We start from the raw sequence: 15,968 nt of genomic DNA, 5'->3' as shown, positions 1-15,968 counted from the left end.
TCTGTGCAGTACTAGTATGAAAATTAAGGCCAGGTGTGAAATGCAGGTGTCATCTTAGGAGACAAGAAATCCCCCATCAACCATCAGTGAGCTGCCAGTTGTCATAGCACTCTTATCACTCAGCAGGAAGAGAATGCTGTTCACCACATCATCCACCTCTGGAATCAAACACAGACAACATCCGATGCACCCCTCAAATTGTACTAGAAAAGCAAGCATCCCAAAAGGTATGCCTTTGACCTCTATATGTAATTGGAGCAGGGAAATATCTCCGCCCCCAAATGGTGCTTGATGCAGTATACAGGACAGTGTGGCTGAGAGCTGGACATCAAAAAGTCCTTGTTGTGATCAAATGATACTTGGTACCCTATGCACCCCTCCCAGTCATATTTATGAACAATAGAGTAAGTGCATTTCACTTGTCCTAAGATGAGAAGGCTGTAGAAGAGGGGAGATAAGGTTGATTCTTGCCCTGTCCTTGTCAAATCCTTCAGGAATTCAACCACAGCAGAATTGTGCCCTTGCCTACAAAAGCAGCAAGGTACCTATGGCTGTGATGTCAATTAGAGGGAAGGCCTGGATACAACAAAAGAGTCCAGCCTGGCAACAAATCTACACCACTGACCTGCAAACTTTCCTAGCGGAATCCGATTAATCATGGCAGCAGATTTCTGAGGGTCACTCCAGTTAATTCTCCCCATGTCGGTCATAACCACTGTGGGGTTCACAGTGTTCACCCTAATCTGGGACCAAGAGCAACAAACAGTCTAACCAGACTGCTCCGATCAGGTTCAGCTTTCACGCTTTTCTTTCTCTCAGAAAGAATCCTACCTTGTGGGGTCCCAATTCCATTGCCATTACTTTGCTCAGCATATCCAAAGCACTTTTTGTGGAACCTTCAAGATAAGGGAAAAACAGGAGGCATTTAACTGCACAGCACTTGGTCTGGAACACACAGAAGTATTTCACTGCCCAGAACTGGCAGCCAGCAGCTTGGCTGGGGGTCTCCAGCTAGTCAAAAATGAGAGAGACACTGCTAAAGCTACATGTACTTACAGTAAACAGCATGATCCTGCAGAGCGCGCTGAGATGCCTGGCTGGAGACATTTACAATAGCACCTGGCATCCCCTGTGCAATCATCTGCCGAGCAACAATCTGGGGAGGGGTGGGGGGAGGAAAAAAAGGGATGCCAGAGTTGTTATAAGAAATCACTATTTCATTCAGTAGGAATCTTGCCTGGGCTATTATGGTAGCCAAAAGAGCAAAAACATCTGGAGGAAGTAAGTGGGAGGGCAGTGAGAACTTGTAAGAGAGAGAGTCAAAGCAAGAGAGTGAAGGGGCTGTATGCACCAATTGTCAGGTTAACTTTGGATTACAGTCCCCTCAGCCCCCACAGTGGACACTTATCTCCACTGTGCACAACAACTTAGTCACTTCTGCTCAGGGAGACAACTGCCATGACAGTTCTTCCTTACCTGGGAAACATGAAGCACAGCCCGGAGATTCACGTCAAGAGACCTACAAATAAATCAAAGTTAAAAGTTACAGAGTGGTTGCAGCCCAGGCCAGAGAGGAGTTGTTTTGGGAGGCAGCAGAGGACAAGTGCTGCTGGTATCATGGAAACACTGGTGATACTCCAGAACGTGGACAGAAATGCCAAGCTGACTGGCTAGCAAGAATGATTAGGCACACTTTCAGCAATAAACCGCTCATGGGATGTAAGCTATTTAGTGTGCAGGGGGGAGGTGCACTCGTGTATCGTCACATTTCTGGCAGGACTCAGGTTTTCTTCTGTTTGCCACATAGTCCTTCCTTGGTCAGGTTTTTACGTGCTAGTTCTGCAGAATGATCTTAGTAGAACCCATACATCTTATATTCTAGTCACAAGTGAATCCTTTATTATAGACCTACAACAGTCATTCTTCATGTGGGGACAAAGCATGACCCATCTTCTCAGAAAGAAGCAGACTCACCATATCCTGTATCCCAAAGCTTACCCCCAACTGAAAACAAGGGATCTCTTGAGAAAGAAAGATGTCATGTTATTGCAGTAAGCAAATTTAATTTCCCACTGTGACAGTTTTATACTCCCTTACCTGGCTTTGTCTTCTCTGTATCTATCTGAATTGTCTTATTGACAACTGCCTTTCAATTTGGCAGAGACTGAGTCAGAGCTAGACTGGAAGCTCTGAGCTCAATTAACAGCAAAAGGCACTCTTCTCTCCCGTGTAGGCTGGGTGGCATGTGCACACCATCGAAGAGGTGAAATGGCAGGTTCTGGCTACTCAGTAACAGTGTGGAATAGCGTCAGGGCTTTACTTGGTTTCCTTTTGATGTTTACAAGGTGAAAGGTGCTTATGTAAAGTATTAAACCACAGTAAAGCAAAGCAAGCAGACATAAGCAGTAACAAGCAACAAACCATTGAGAACGGGAACGTTAGCTCCTAGAAGGGTGCGTGTCTGTCTGTCTGGTGCCTATGCACCACCAGCTGCTTCCTTTCGTCAGAGACACCAATTTCTGGAAACCTTTGCCACCATTTTTGACGTTCGCAGTTTCGCTAAGGCTTAGCAGGCAGCGCTCGGCCGCCGCGGGCCCAAAGCGCGGCCGAGGGCAGCCGGCAGGAGCAGCCGCTGGCGGCCGTGCGGGGAGGCCGAGGCGAGGCACTCACCGCTCCAGGGCCGCCCGCGTTACCTCCAGGAAGGGCTGCAGCACGGCCACGGCCGCGTTGTTCACCAGCAGCTCGAAGGGCCCCGCCGCGCCCACCGCCGCCTCCGTGGCGTCCCAGTCGGCCAGGTCCAGGCACAGGGGCTCGATGTCAGGGCACTGCGGCGAGGGCGGCCTCGGTGGGTCGGGGGCCCGCGGGGGAGCCGGGAGGCCCGGCGCAGGGGTCCCGGCTCGGGTTTATCCTGGGCGGGGAGCGGGGGGCTGTCCCGAGGCAGGGGAACGCGTTGCCGGAAGGGGTCCCAAGGCCGGGGGGGGAGGGGGGGGGCGGGGGTCCCGAGGTGGCGAGGGGTCCCGGGGGCCGGCCCGTACCTCTCGCGCCAGGCTCTCCAGGTCCGCCGCGGTGCGGCTCAGCGCGGTCACGCGGGCCCCGGCCTTGCTCAGCGCCACGGCCACGGCGCGCCCGATCCCTGCGGGGAGACGGCGTCAGCCCCGGGCCCCCGGCGCAGGCCCAGGCCCCCGGCCCGCCGCCGGCCCCACCTTTGCCGGCCCCAGTCACTAGGGCCCGGCGGCCGCGGAAGCTGAGATACGGTTCCATGCTGCGGGCGGACTGCGGCCTGGGCGGGCCCGCCAGCCCGGGGCCGGGCGGGGCCCGGGAGCGGGGCCGCCTGATAGGGCCGGGACGGGCAGCGGGGTCGGCTGCCCCGCGCTGGCGCCGCACTGCCCGTCGCTTCCCCGGCCGGGGGTGGAGGCCTGGCGGTGTGGGTCACGGCCGCGGGCGCTGCTCAACGCAGTGCCCTGCGACGGGCCGCCTCTCGAGCAAGGCTCCTGCAAGGAGGGCAGGAGGCAGGCCCACCCTGCTGCAGCCCCGAGGTCCCCCGAGAGGACGTAGCGAGAAGCCATTTCTGGGCTCGCCCAGCAAGAGACAGGCATGCAGAGATGAATTTTCTTGGCTCTGATTCTCGCTAAAGTATCATAGTGAGAGACCACAGAAAAACAGACTTTTTACCAGCAGATGAAAAGACTTGCCTTCTGTGCCCACTTGAAGTTGCTGATGAAGTTTATAGGCAGCCCTAGTCTCATAGTCATTGCCTAGAAAATCAGCTGCAAGTACACAAGCTCTGCTTGCCTGAGGACCTAGGCATACAGGATTTCTCATGCAGCATCTGTGTGACAGCAGCAACGTGCTGGAAGGTACCACAGAAGAACAGGCTAGAGATAGTTAAGGGGTCATAGATACGCTACTGCACCACAGTTTACTTCCACTGCTAGTCCGCATGGCAGTTCCAACTCCTGATTTGCAGAGCTGGCATTATGTGACAGCAGAGCAGCACAGACAATTCTGCACCCTTTTAACAGGTCCGTTTGTAATGCTACACAATTCAGACATTACTTTCTGAGGACTCTTAAATTTAAGGGCTCCTGGGGCATATTTAGTAAGTGCTGAAATAAGTTTATGACAATTAACTTATTCCTTATTTCAATTCTCTTACTTTGTTAATCATCATCTGCAAGGATTCTTCTCATCCATATTTGTTCCTCTGCACATCCAAGTCATCTAACTCACATGCTTTTTGGCCACTTGGCATGACAACAGCCTGGCAGGAGTCTGTAGTTTTCCGGATTACAGGGTTTATGGTCCATTTTTGGTGTAGAGAATGTGTCTAGAAGCATGACAAAATACAGCCTTTGACATATTTAAATATTTATTTTGTAGACTCACTTTATGTACCAGACAGTAGTTTGATTAAAAAGCTGCATCCTGATATATCCACACAGCCTACTGTATTGTCAACACAAGAAAGCTTAAAAGAAGCTTGAACACATTGAACAGTTCTGTATTGCTATGCAGGAGAATGTGGTCCTTTTTCAGTTTATTAAACACCCTACCAGCTTAGAGTATGCTGCCTCTTTGGCACACCTAGTTTAGCGTGACCAGTGACTACAGCATGAAACTTCTGCTACTCAGTTTTGCTGCCATCCATACGAAGTGTTGTCATTTCTGAACTGCAGTTTGCCACATAATCACTACCCAGTCCATGCTGTCTCTGATACTTTACAAGAGGCTGCTACCAGTGGAAGAGGAAGAAAAGCTCCAACAGAAGAGTTCAGAATCAGTGTCTGAAGACAAAATCTCACCAAGAGCTCATGAAGTTTCACAGCTTTCTGCTACACAAGGTTGAAAACAAGAACCTAACAAGCATTTAAAAAACAAAAAAGTATTTATATAGATACCAGGAATCTCCAGAGCTATTAATGACAAATCATTAAACCACAGGATGCCCCAGTTCTAGTGAGCAGAAGACCTAATAAAGACAGAACATACCCACAACCTACTATTCCACAAGTCCTCCTCTGTTTTCTGTAACAGGCTGTCAGTGTTACAGGTGTACCTGTTATGGAATAGCCACTGTGCTAGCTGGACTTTGACCCAATTCCCTGCAGCATTCTTATTCCCATACCTCAAGGTCACCTTAGCAGACACGAAGGAAAGGAGAAATTTAAGAATGAGCTGCAGGACTGTAGCAAGTAGCAGTCAGCTTGTTTGCTGCTCAGAGGAATTAACTAAAATCATGCAGAGAGGACAATGGACCCAGGTAAATGCTGAAAGGTTTGTGTTAAAAATGGAGTGCAGGAAACAGTGTATTTCAGGAGGCTGACACCTCTGCTAAGTTTCACACTTGAATACACTGCAGGTGTTTGCCTAACTTATACCACTTTTCAAATGGCAGGAAGTTAAGCAACTAGCTGAAGTCCACAGCACAGCTCAGCACAGCTGTTTAGAAATCTGAACCTTTGGCTAGGTCCACATTCTAGCCGTTAGTCATAGTTCCAGGTTATACAATGTCATTCTATTATTCTCCCTTTAATTCAGCCTCAGATTCTAGCACTAAACCAGCAAGTATTTTCTGAAGAGTTTGTGAGAGTAAACAGTGGTTTTGCAAAGTAATTTTTATGCTGTTCTTCATGTCAGGTAGGGATTGCACATAGCCAAAGTTTGGGCTAGCAGAAAAGTAAATGTATGGAGCCCCATTTCTTCCACTTTCAAAATTAAGCTTACTTTATTTAAAAAGCAGCAGCAGGTGATACTGCTATAGCATTGAACTTCTGTCTTTGTGCAAGTGTGCAGGTTCCTTTTAGTGGCTGCATGAACTATTTATTGAAACATTAAGAAGTAGAGTAAAAACAAACACTGATCTAGATCTAGACCTTAAGGTAATCAAAATATTATCTGAAGAAGCAGCTGAAGTGGAATAACCACCATCATACAATTAAAGGTCCTCAAATGATACCATCAAAAACTTCCTCAAGGCATTACAGCTATCTAGCATGCCTCCTCCCTCACTAACAGCAAAAGATGCAGCACAACTTCAGAAACAGGGCATGTTTCATCAGCCAATGAGCATGCTCTAGCTCATACAACCAGCTGTGAGCAAAGCAGGAGAAATGATTCCCATCTAGTCTGGCAAATGTTTCTTCAGTATCAAATATCAAGGGAATAGTCTTTGACCTGGCAGACCACCACTGTAATCAACCACCACTGCAATTCAGCTGGTAAGAGAGCCAAGTCTGACAATCACCTCCATGGGAGGTACACATGGACTACAGGGGAGAATGTGCACTGTAAGCAACTCTTATCCAGTCCTGAGTAAGCTTACCCTTAACACAGGGTTTTCCCATGACAAAGGCTTTCAGCCTTGTTTACCTTAGCGATTCCAGGATTTCTGGTGTTTACAAACACACCCTGTTTGGGCCCACAGGTGGAGTTTTAATATGGCAGGCCACAGAAGCTCTTAAATAATTCTGTTCCCAAGAAAGACGAGTGAAAACTTCCCCTCTCTTGTCACCATGGGGACTACAGTCTGCTATAGCACTCCAGCTTCAAGACAGTGGCCTCTAAAAGCCCCTAACAGTAGTAAGAATGCTATCATTCCAAGTACTGCATTTGCTTAGGATGTGTCCAAGCACAGATTCACATGACATCAGACGAAAGTGTAAAGTGACTCGCACACCTATGACCGTAGTCATTATATGAAGAGCCACTGGACAAAAGAACAAGGATTATTCTTGGAATGTCCCAGGCTGCAGCTGAACAAACCACACCTTCTTGCTTTTCTAAGTAGAGTCTGTCTACCTCCTTTGTAGGTACCTCTGGTTGTCTCCTAGAAGAAGAAAAAAAACCCAACAAACCAAAAAAGTCCACCACAACTCCTGTCTTATGCAAACTAGGTAAGACACAGGTGTCAACGACTGGTCAAGAATTAGGACAGCTTCTTAGCAGGGCACCAAATAGTGTCAGGATAGAGCAGACAATGGACAGATTTAAATCTATGAAGAAAAAAAAAAAGAAAATATTAGATTGGAATTCTCCACACAAGGAACATACTAGCATTGAATGCGCAGCAGTCTAACAGAGCAGAGAGGGTGGGTCTATCTGCCTTTGGCACAGCAACAGGAGCTGACATGAGAAAATAACCCCATTAGTGGGTTTGATCATCTTACAGTTGATAAACACGAACAAGGCAGGGAGATCTTGTTTTGGAAGGGGACACTCACCGGGTGGGATCTTGCTGAAGGCCAAACGCTCCTCCCACACTCACAACATTGTGTTTGTTCTCAGGGTCCCCATAACTTAGGGTTACCTGTAAAAGCAAATAAATATTCAGAAATTGTAACACTAATGCAGAAAAACAGTGTGTTATTAATGAGGTATGAAGAAAGACTCCAAGGATCCTGTCTGATCGGAACAGTGGATTACATTTGAAAAACGGGTTAGTTTTGACATCAGCAATATTGGCACTGAATGGTAGCTATCAAATGGACCACTGCTCATCTAAAGGCAATGTGGGAGAATAAACAAAGGAGCTGAAAATTGCATTGCCCTGAAGGACACGATGACTTACAATTGTAAGCTTTGTAAAGGAATTAATGCTGCTAGTGTCTGTACCTTCACTAAACAACAGATGCTCATCCTCACCAGACATTGCCTGAAGTCTGCAATAGTAGTGTCTTAGCACAGAGGGAAAATAGAAAAATTTGGATGTTAAATGGCATGCGAAGGACTGCCATGTGACAAACCTGGCAATAAAATTTAGATCTCTGGAACTCCAATTCAGTGCTATTCTTCCAGACAAGCACCATATTAAGAAATTTCCAGGTGCCAGGTACAAGAAAACTTACATTTTCTTTCTAATTGTAGATTTCCTGGATTTTGGGTTGGCCATTACAGGTCTCGGGGAAACAATGATCACCAACGAAAGGCTATATTCGGCCTACAGTTACGTTCACTAACGTGAAGGAGATTACATCATGCTGGAATTTGGCCCCCAGTGTACATTTCTGCTGCCTAATACAATTGCCAGGAAAATATAACCAAGAAGTTTGTAGGGGCAAAACCACACTGTGTTTTTTCACGGTGCCAAACAGTAAGAGGCAGACAAAGCTTCTGGGTACCCTTATAGCTCCATCTACTGCCCATGAGTAAAAAGGTATCCCAGCAATTAAAAAAATACTTATTTTTCCTAAGAAACACTGATTAAGTTTCTTGAAGTTCAGACAAGTTATTCTTAAAAATGATCAAACATTTAACTATGTCTTAGTTATTGAGGAGGTACTGGCTATAGCTGTAACACTAGTCTTTTTGAACAGCATGAATTAAGACTGAGACTTTGTTAGGCAAAGAAAAATATTTTCTTACATGGCAGGCAAACTTAAATATTGCCTCCTTCTACGTTTGCTGCTTCTGTGGCTCATGGAAAGTCAGGGTTTAGAAGGAGATGGGGAACACCATATTTAGGCTGAGTGTAGCAGAATGTGTCCCTAAAGGAGGGGACAGCTATATGACTTAATTGGCTAGGGTGAAAGTATGCTTTTTCCCCTAAATGAAGGAATTGGACAGGACACAGTTCTGAGTGAGTCTGTAGACATCGTTCTTTGCTGAAGAGTGCTAAGTCTATGGAGAGTACTCTTTCTGATCAGATTGAGGTGTAATTATAAGAAGAGGACATGAGGCTTAGCCTTACCTGCTGCAGCACAGACTCGCCTTGTAGTCTCTGCAGATTTTCCAGATGGGAATGGAACAATGGGCTGTGCAGCAACTTTACCTCCAACAGCCCTTCAATGATGTAGCCAATAGTGCAGTCGTCAGGAAGACGCACTCTTTCTGCAGTACTGATGAAATTACCTAGGCTGTGAGACAGAGCATAGGAGACAAGATGAAATATGCTTTAAAGCCTACCAAACACATATTGATGGAGCTCAGCTAGGAACAGTGTTTACCTGGCCCAGGGACTCATCTTCAGGGCAAGACCTCTGCTGATACAGAACCCTGCTCCACCTGTGGCAAACCAGAATTTCACGGTTGTCTTCTGAAGAGCAACAAGAAAAACAGACACTAGTTACTGATAATCAGCTTTTTCCATTTGGCTGGGCAGGGAAGGGAACTTGAGGTTGTACTGGATATCACACACTGCACTTGAGTCAGAACAAGACTACAGATGAATTCCTATTTCTTTAGGCTGCTGAAAGCCCAGCTAGCTGTTCTGTCAAAGGAAACTCCATCCTGGAACTGACAGCCAGTGAGCCATCAAGATAGCACAACTGAGGTAGCACACATGAAATGGGTAGGAGTGGGACTGTAATTTCCTAATTCCATCTGTCCCCTGGTCATTCTAGCCAAGGGTCACCACCAGCACAGCATTCCTGAGGAAATCAAAGGTGGTCCATTGGTCACTTGGCTCCATGTCCAAGGAGACTATTTTGTTGTGCAGAGTTTTCCCTAACAAACTGCTTTGTAACTGACTTTCTGGCCAGTGGATTGATTTATCTTTAGGCCTGCCAGTATAGGCAACCTGGTGAGGACTTGTCCTTTAGCACATGTATCTTGTGATTGAGAGATATGTTTGCTTCTGCTTCTTGGGAACCTAGTAACCACTCAGTATTGGAAATGCCTTATATACCTAGAGAACCTTTGTCACCCATCTGAGGTTGGTTCGAGATGACAACAATGTGATACTGCTCTCAAAACAAACAAACCAACCCCAACCCAAACCCCAAAACAAGGACACCCTCCCCCCGCCCCAAACCACTAAAGGAAAAGAAAGAGTCAAGGTGGGGAGGCCCTACTCACCTCAGTGTGAGGGAGATCACCAACATATGTGAGTAAAGGAAGAGAAACAGACATCCACCCAGGAGACAAACTCTATTTTACATACGCATATGAGGTCAGACCAAAGGTTCATTTAACCCAGCACCCTGTCGTTGAAAGTGGCCAGCGCCAGGTCCATTGCTTGCAGATTAAATCACTTGTTTTTATGGGGGAATCCTATGAACTCTCAAGGTTTTAAAAGCTTAGAAGGTCAGGATGTCTCTCGGACTAACTGCAAAGTTTGCTTACTGATCCATCACTTTGGACATGGTCAGCTGCTTCAATAGGATGGTCCAGACTCGGTCGCCCCACATAGACATCCTGGCTGTGGGAGAAGGCAGATAAGAGACGCAGGAGAGTCCGAGGGTTCACATAGTTGTCATCGTCCACATGGCAAAACCATCTTCAAACAAAACAAAATAAGACAGTTACTGCAGAGCAGTGACAAAGAAATGAGTTATAGGTTTAGAGCTGGGTCTTAGTCCTTCAGGCTTGGAGTAGTCCTGAATTACAGAATTTGGAAGCTGAAAGCACCCACAGATCCTAATTCTGGAAAGAGGGTGAAATTAATAACCCCCTTTAGATTATCATCCTTTCCACCTTTTAGATGATGCTTGTTTATAAACACCGCTTCGCACTGTGCTCCCTTCCCTATGCTCACCACCACATTTTAGCTAATACTGCATTCCTTACTGGAGCAGGGAAAGTTACTCACGTTTCCTGTGAACACAGAACTAGAAGAAACAAAGTCAATCAGAACAACGTGTTTCACTTACTTTTGCCCAGATTCCAGGAATTTATCGTATTCCACAGACATCTTGCAGCAGAGAGCTTGCCGGGTATGGACAGCAGAACAGTTGGTGTTGATCATATGATCCCCTAGAAGAATAAAGACCAGCCCTTTCAGGTCTGAGAAGCATGTGTAGTCCAAAAAAGACTACAAAAGAAGTGCATGTTCAGCACTAACACTGTACTGTGAAGTGCATATGGTGCACACATGGAGAGTAAACTGCAGGACAGGCAGGGCTCACGGGTTATGCATATGGCATGCAAGCTGTATCATACATAAAAATGTGTGAGTGCAGAGTATATAAATCGTACCATAAGACTGTATGCAAAGGAAATACCTAATATAACTTTGGACCAGATAGACTTAAGCTTACTAACAGGAAGGAAGTGGGTGCAAAGGTGAACCCAGTATTCAGGAAGTTCCAGGCATCTTGTCCAGGTGGTAAGTAGGAACGGCATATTCTCCTGTGAAAGGAGAAGTTTTCTCCATTTTCTCCATCTTAACTTCCCTAATTGCTTGTACAGCATGAAATAAGGAGTTCTAGAGAAAGTATAACAGAAACAAAACTCAGTTACAGACAGCATGCACCTATTCTACCCAGCTTACCTGCTTTCAGGCGTAGCTCCCGATCCTCCCAGTCTGTGAATATAAAAGTCTGTGGGAGACAAAAATGGGTTGGGAGAAAGGTGTATCCACATCTGAGAATTTCAGAAACTAATTTCAACTTTGCTCAGTTGCAGTCAGAATTCTGAATCTTTTGTCTTGTTTATTTCACAGTAGCCATTGGGAGTGGGGTGGGGAGTGGTGGTGGAGAGAACCCCAGCAACTTCAGCCCTTGCCTTAGTTGGTAACTTTTTGCACTGCAAACCAGAAGAGTCTCATTTCAGTAAAGCATCCAAGATTTTACTCTCCTCATCTCAGGGTACAGACAACCAATTTCCAGATAGGAATGACTGTCTTTTTTGGTGGTACCTCCCTCTGCAAGTTCACCTCCTCTCTCTGGCTAGGAGTCATCCACAGCTGTTAAGCAAGCTAAAAGGAAAGAATGAAAGTCAGGGTGGAAGGTGCCAGGTGGTAACACTGTCTTGTCCCAACTGCTGGACAAAATTGCATTAATATGCTTGAATATACTGAAATTCTCAAACAAGGGAATTCTACGTTCTACGGAAAAACCTAAGTCGCTGAACTGCTTAGTCCAAAATACCGGTTTAGATGCATCGGCACTAGGGATCTTTCACTATCAGGTAGTATTTTCCACAGTCATACAAAAGTCAGCAAACTGTTTCTGCTTGGACCACGGATCCCAGATTGCAAGTAACCAGCTTAATCAACAACGAACTCTTTTGGAGGTAGGTTCAGACGAACTATTTAGATAAGACAACCTTCCTCAGTCTTACAAGGAAAAATGTTTTTAACAGACGCCAGGAGAAACTCCGTGAGAAAGCGCAGCAGCTGCCCGGGAAAACAGAGGGACGAGGCTCCCGGCCGCCCGCCCCAGCCCGCTGGCGAGGCCTCACCTGTCCCCTCGCCTGGGAGATCCAGGTTTGGAGGAGCAAATCCAGCCGGCTCCTGTGGTACTTCCTCGTGGTCTTCACCGCAATGAAGATGTCCTTCAGCTCCAGGCTCTCCCTGGCCGAGCCCCCGGCAGGCCCAAGGCGGCCCTTTCGCGCAGGCTGCGGGCTGCCAGCGAGGCCCCCGCCGCGGCCGCCCGCCCCGGCCCCCGGCCCGCCGCCCGGCTCCCCGCGCGAGCCCGCCGCGCCGCGCCCCCCGGGGCCCGCCCGCTGCGGCGGGGGCCCGCTAGGCCCGGCGGCGGGCGGCGGGCGGCGGCGGGGCGCGGCGGGGGGCTGCCCCCGCGGCAGCAGGAGGAGGAGGAGGGCGGCGGCGCTGACGGACAGCAGGAAGCAGGCCTTGCGAAGCCCCAGGCAGGAACCGCTCATGCTGCAGCCCCGCGGGCCCCCGCCGCGCTGCGCGGCCGCCTCATGGCCCCGCGGGCGGGCGGCGGCTCCGGGCGGATCGGCGCCGTGAGCCCGGCCGCCCCCCCCACCCGGCAGCGGCGGGCCCCGGCCAGGCGGCCGCCGCGCTCCGAGAGGCGGCGGCAGCCCCCGCGGGCGGCGGAGGAGGAGCGCCCGGGCGCCCCAGACCGCGCTGACCCGCGGGGGAGGCCGCCCCGGGCGGCGTGGCCCGGCGAGCGCGGCCGGGCCCCGCCGGTGACGAGAGCCCCGCGCAGTCCCGCCCCGCCCACGCCGCCGCCCGCTGCGCCGGAGGGAGAGGCGAGACGGGCCGCGGCCCCTTTAAGGGCTTCACCTGTCGGATGCGGTCCGGCGGTGCCGCGCGACCCGGAAGTGGAAGCCGAGCCGGAGGGAGAGGCGGGGAGGTCAGCCGGAAGTGGCGGCCGCGAGGGGAAGGATGCCGCTGCCCGTCCAGGTCTTTAACTTGCAGGTATGGGGCAGCCGCCTCCCGCCGCCCCTGGCAGCGCTATTCCGCTGGGGGCCGCCGCGGCCGCGCTCGGCGTCCCTCCCGCGCGGTGTCCGACAGCGCGGCCCAGCCCAGCCCTGCCGTGGCCTGGCCTGGCCCGGCCCTGCCCTGCCGCGGCCTCCGGGTGGCGCGGTGCGGCCTTCCCCTTCGGCTCCGCGCCCGCCGCTTCCTCGCGGGGAGGGGAGCCGCTCTCGGCCGGCCTTGGGCCTTCGCTCGCCCTTCCGCCGGGTCCGTCTGTGCCGCTTCCGCCGCCGTTCGCGAGGAGCAGCGCCCAGCCCAGCGTCCTCCAGCACCCGCGGCGTCCCCCGCCGCTGCAGCGGCCCCCGTGCTTGATTTTCGCGTTGTACTTGCCGTAGGTAGGGCTTGGGTAGTAGAGAAGAGTGTAATGAGGTGGCGAATGAAGAGGAACTGAGTCTGCAGTACAGGGGGAAAGCCGCAGGAGCCCAGAGGGGGTCAGTGGACTGAGCCTGGACCTTCAGTAACCGCACAGGTGATCCCTTTGCGAGTTAACTGTCTTTCTTCCCTTTAGCAGGCAGCAAGTTCTCTGTCAGGGCGCGGGGGTGTGGAAAGTCAGGACAGGATGAGGGATAGTTCAGCATCCAGCTCAGCTTCTTCATCAGTGACAGAGCTGTACTGCACCCCCTCCAGCAGTAGGTCACACCTCTTCCTCCTGAGTACAGCAGGAGACTTCAGCTTGAGTGCCAGCTTATCAGCTTGTATGAGGCCTTATGAGGTACCTTCCAACAGGGCGCCCTTCTGGGCTCAGAAAATCTTGGGGAGTGAGCATTATTTTATTTGCTTTGTGAGTCGTTCTTAAGTAAACCTTACATATTCCTTCCAAAATAAAGAGTTAGCTTGAAAATGTCTGAGTTCGCCTGTCCTAGTGGGACTTCCAGCCCACTTGATGTGTTTTTCCTTGTGTGGTAGTTAAAAGAGAAATGCAGAGTACAGCAGATCAGTGTATAGCAGGACACAAATCATTCTGTTCCACCAGTTGGAGTTACTGTTAGTTTCTGTGATGCTGATTTTTGAGGAGTCTATATCAGGTTTTTACTATGGTAGGCAAGCACAGCCCCAAAAAAGCAACCCTGACAGCGTTTATGATGTAAGAAAAGAGAGAAGGTAGATAAAAACGGAAAAAGTAATGGTCTCAATATACGGTGACTTAAATGGTTTTATGCAGAATTTTCCTGACTGGTGATCTGGACAATCAGCCTCTCCTTTGCATCCTCCCTCCCTTTCCTTCACGAAGAGAATAACAAACTAGGAGACAAACTTTTATATGCTTTACTTGCTTTTACTTCAGATTTTGGGAGATTTCACATCAGCATTGAGATATGTGCATATTTGGTACCTACCAGTCTATGAAAGAATAGACAGGCTGTGGGTGAATACAAGATACATCAATTTTTAGAGTTAAGAAATCTGGATCTGCCCTATTCCTCCTCACAAAGAAAAACCCCAAACAAAACACTGATCCAACCCCAAAAAAACTCTTCTCTTTGATTTCTCAACAGACAGCAAAATCAATAAAAACATGGAAATAATTTGGTGTTGGTGGGGGCAAGGTGGCTGGCATTTTTGTCCTTTCTAAGGTCCACTAATGCAATTTACCCCAAATCAGGTGTTGCTTATGGTAATATCTGCACATATTCAGCATTTTATAAGAAGACATTCAGCTTGGTTTTCTTGAGTTTCAATCAGTATGACGAGGGGTATGACTAGGGGCACACTTTTTGACTAGGAGAAGGAAAATAATTTCATGATAGCATACCAATTTTGTTTGTAGGACTGCATAGTAAATTGGTCTTAAATGGGAACACGTGCAGGTATTGCATCGATGCAGTTGTACCGAGGTCGCTGTACCGGTATGATTCCTGATGTGGTTCAAAGCAGTGCAAGATATACTGGGAGAATAAAATTCTGTTGTTCCTGCAAAAGAGAATCTACCTAAACAGTTGGACTCGGATAACTATAGTAGGATAGTTCAACTGATGGCAAGTTTTTGCAGTGCAGATAACATTTTTCCCCAGTATTTGTTAGAAACTGTGGAATTGCCATTCTGCATTCTGTTCTTTAAATATTTTAATACTTTCAAAAGGTGTAACAGTTGTCTCTTTTTTTCCCCCCAAAATATTACTTTTAAGCATTAAAGCAGCTTTGAAAGGTTCTGGTGAGTTTTTTTTGGGTACTTTTTGACTTTTGGAGCTTCTTGAGCTGAGTGTTAATGCCTGCTCTTGCTCAAGGAATATAAATGGAATGTCATTTGGAATTTAGCATGCATGCCTGAGATACTTCGTAGCATCAGATTTATTGACCCCTTCACTTTCTTGCTTGATAATCTACCAAACAAAATAAAACGCTCTGTGCGAATGCTGAGCCTTAGTGCTGCTTGTTTTAGAGAAAGCGTCATGCCGAGTAGTGGTGGTGCTAGAGAAAAATCCTGAACATGTCTAAAGGCTGAGGGGTGTTCTTCCATTTTTTAAATTTCATGTGTATTTAAGCAAGTCCTTAATAGATTGAGTCACATAGTTGTTTGTTGTTTCCTGCTCGAATGTAATAAGCTACTTCTGACCTCATTTTGCTATTCTAGGGTGCAGTAGAGCCCATGCAGATTGACGTAGATCCACAAGAAGATCAGCAAAATGCACCTGATATCAACTATGTGGTGGAGAACCCCACTCTGGTATGTGCTGGTTGAGGGCTAGTGGGTTACATTTCTTGGGCATGGCCTCTTCCCTTAGGGTTTTTTAAAAACTCCCTCATTTTATTCCTTGTCAAATTGGTATTTAGAGATTAGTAGATTCTCTTCAAAGCAAGGTGGGGTAAGAATAGCAGTGACCTCTTCTGTAGCTTGTCATGTATTGACCTCTACTGCACCTTCTGAGATGAA

The 15,968-nt window shown here is 48.5% G+C and overlaps 3 protein-coding genes across 5 annotated transcripts in view; 1 reads left to right on the top strand and 2 right to left on the bottom strand.

Moving 5' to 3' along the window:
• Window positions 1-20: 20 nt before the first annotated feature.
• On the bottom strand, window positions 21-3,364 carry DCXR (dicarbonyl and L-xylulose reductase). The gene is made up of 8 exons (XM_072881230.1): window positions 3,204-3,364; window positions 3,036-3,133; window positions 2,671-2,825; window positions 1,477-1,519; window positions 1,057-1,156; window positions 832-896; window positions 626-743; window positions 21-158 (listed from the first exon to the last, which is right to left on the bottom strand). The coding sequence occupies exons 1-8, from the start codon at window positions 3,259-3,261 to the stop codon at window positions 55-57; spliced, it is 741 nt and encodes a 246-aa protein (XP_072737331.1). The 5' UTR covers window positions 3,262-3,364; the 3' UTR covers window positions 21-54.
• Window positions 80-15,968, top strand: part of GPS1 (G protein pathway suppressor 1) — a 30,220-nt gene continuing 14,331 nt past the window's right edge. The window contains exons 1-3 of one of the 3 annotated variants that reach the window (XM_072881220.1): window positions 12,969-13,039; window positions 13,432-13,565; window positions 15,669-15,761. In XM_072881220.1, the coding sequence (XP_072737321.1) occupies window positions 15,684-15,761 (78 nt within the window). In that variant the 5' untranslated portion in view covers window positions 12,969-13,039; window positions 13,432-13,565; window positions 15,669-15,683. Of the gene's footprint in view, window positions 228-12,854; window positions 13,040-13,431; window positions 13,566-15,668; window positions 15,762-15,968 lie in introns of those variants that run through there. The other 2 variants (XM_072881221.1, XM_072881219.1) reach the window with 2 other exon arrangements.
• Window positions 4,357-12,805, bottom strand: RFNG (RFNG O-fucosylpeptide 3-beta-N-acetylglucosaminyltransferase). Its single transcript, XM_072881227.1, has 8 exons — window positions 12,118-12,805; window positions 11,207-11,255; window positions 10,587-10,689; window positions 10,060-10,213; window positions 8,943-9,031; window positions 8,687-8,852; window positions 7,221-7,306; window positions 4,357-6,992 (listed from the first exon to the last, which is right to left on the bottom strand). The coding sequence occupies exons 1-8, from the start codon at window positions 12,535-12,537 to the stop codon at window positions 6,926-6,928; spliced, it is 1,134 nt and encodes a 377-aa protein (XP_072737328.1). The 5' UTR covers window positions 12,538-12,805; the 3' UTR covers window positions 4,357-6,925.

This window comes from Ciconia boyciana, chromosome 16, assembly GCF_034638445.1.
Source record: "Ciconia boyciana chromosome 16, ASM3463844v1, whole genome shotgun sequence".
In the NCBI taxonomy this organism is placed as follows: domain Eukaryota; kingdom Metazoa; phylum Chordata; class Aves; order Ciconiiformes; family Ciconiidae; genus Ciconia; species Ciconia boyciana.
This window is presented reverse-complemented; position numbering and strand designations above follow the sequence as displayed.

Excerpts from the sequence above, each read along its gene's own strand:
- DCXR (XM_072881230.1), bottom strand. The coding sequence starts at position 3,261 with ATGGAACCGTATCTCAGCTTCCGCGGCCGCCGGGCCCTAGTGACTGGG. Across the intron at positions 3,134-3,203 it reads AGTGACTGGGGCCGGCAAAG|GGATCGGGCGCGCCGTGGCC; the intron begins GTGGGGCCGGCG and ends GTCTCCCCGCAG. Across the intron at positions 1,157-1,476 it reads CTGTGCTTCATGTTTCCCAG|ATTGTTGCTCGGCAGATGAT; the intron begins GTAAGGAAGAAC and ends ACCCCTCCCCAG.
- RFNG (XM_072881227.1), bottom strand. The coding sequence starts at position 12,537 with ATGAGCGGTTCCTGCCTGGGGCTTCGCAAGGCCTGCTTCCTGCTGTCC. Across the intron at positions 10,214-10,586 it reads TTCCTGGAATCTGGGCAAAA|ATGGTTTTGCCATGTGGACG; the intron begins GTAAGTGAAACA and ends TTTTGTTTGAAG. Across the intron at positions 7,307-8,686 it reads GCGAGTCTGTGCTGCAGCAG|GTAACCCTAAGTTATGGGGA; the intron begins GTAAGGCTAAGC and ends TTGCTTTTACAG.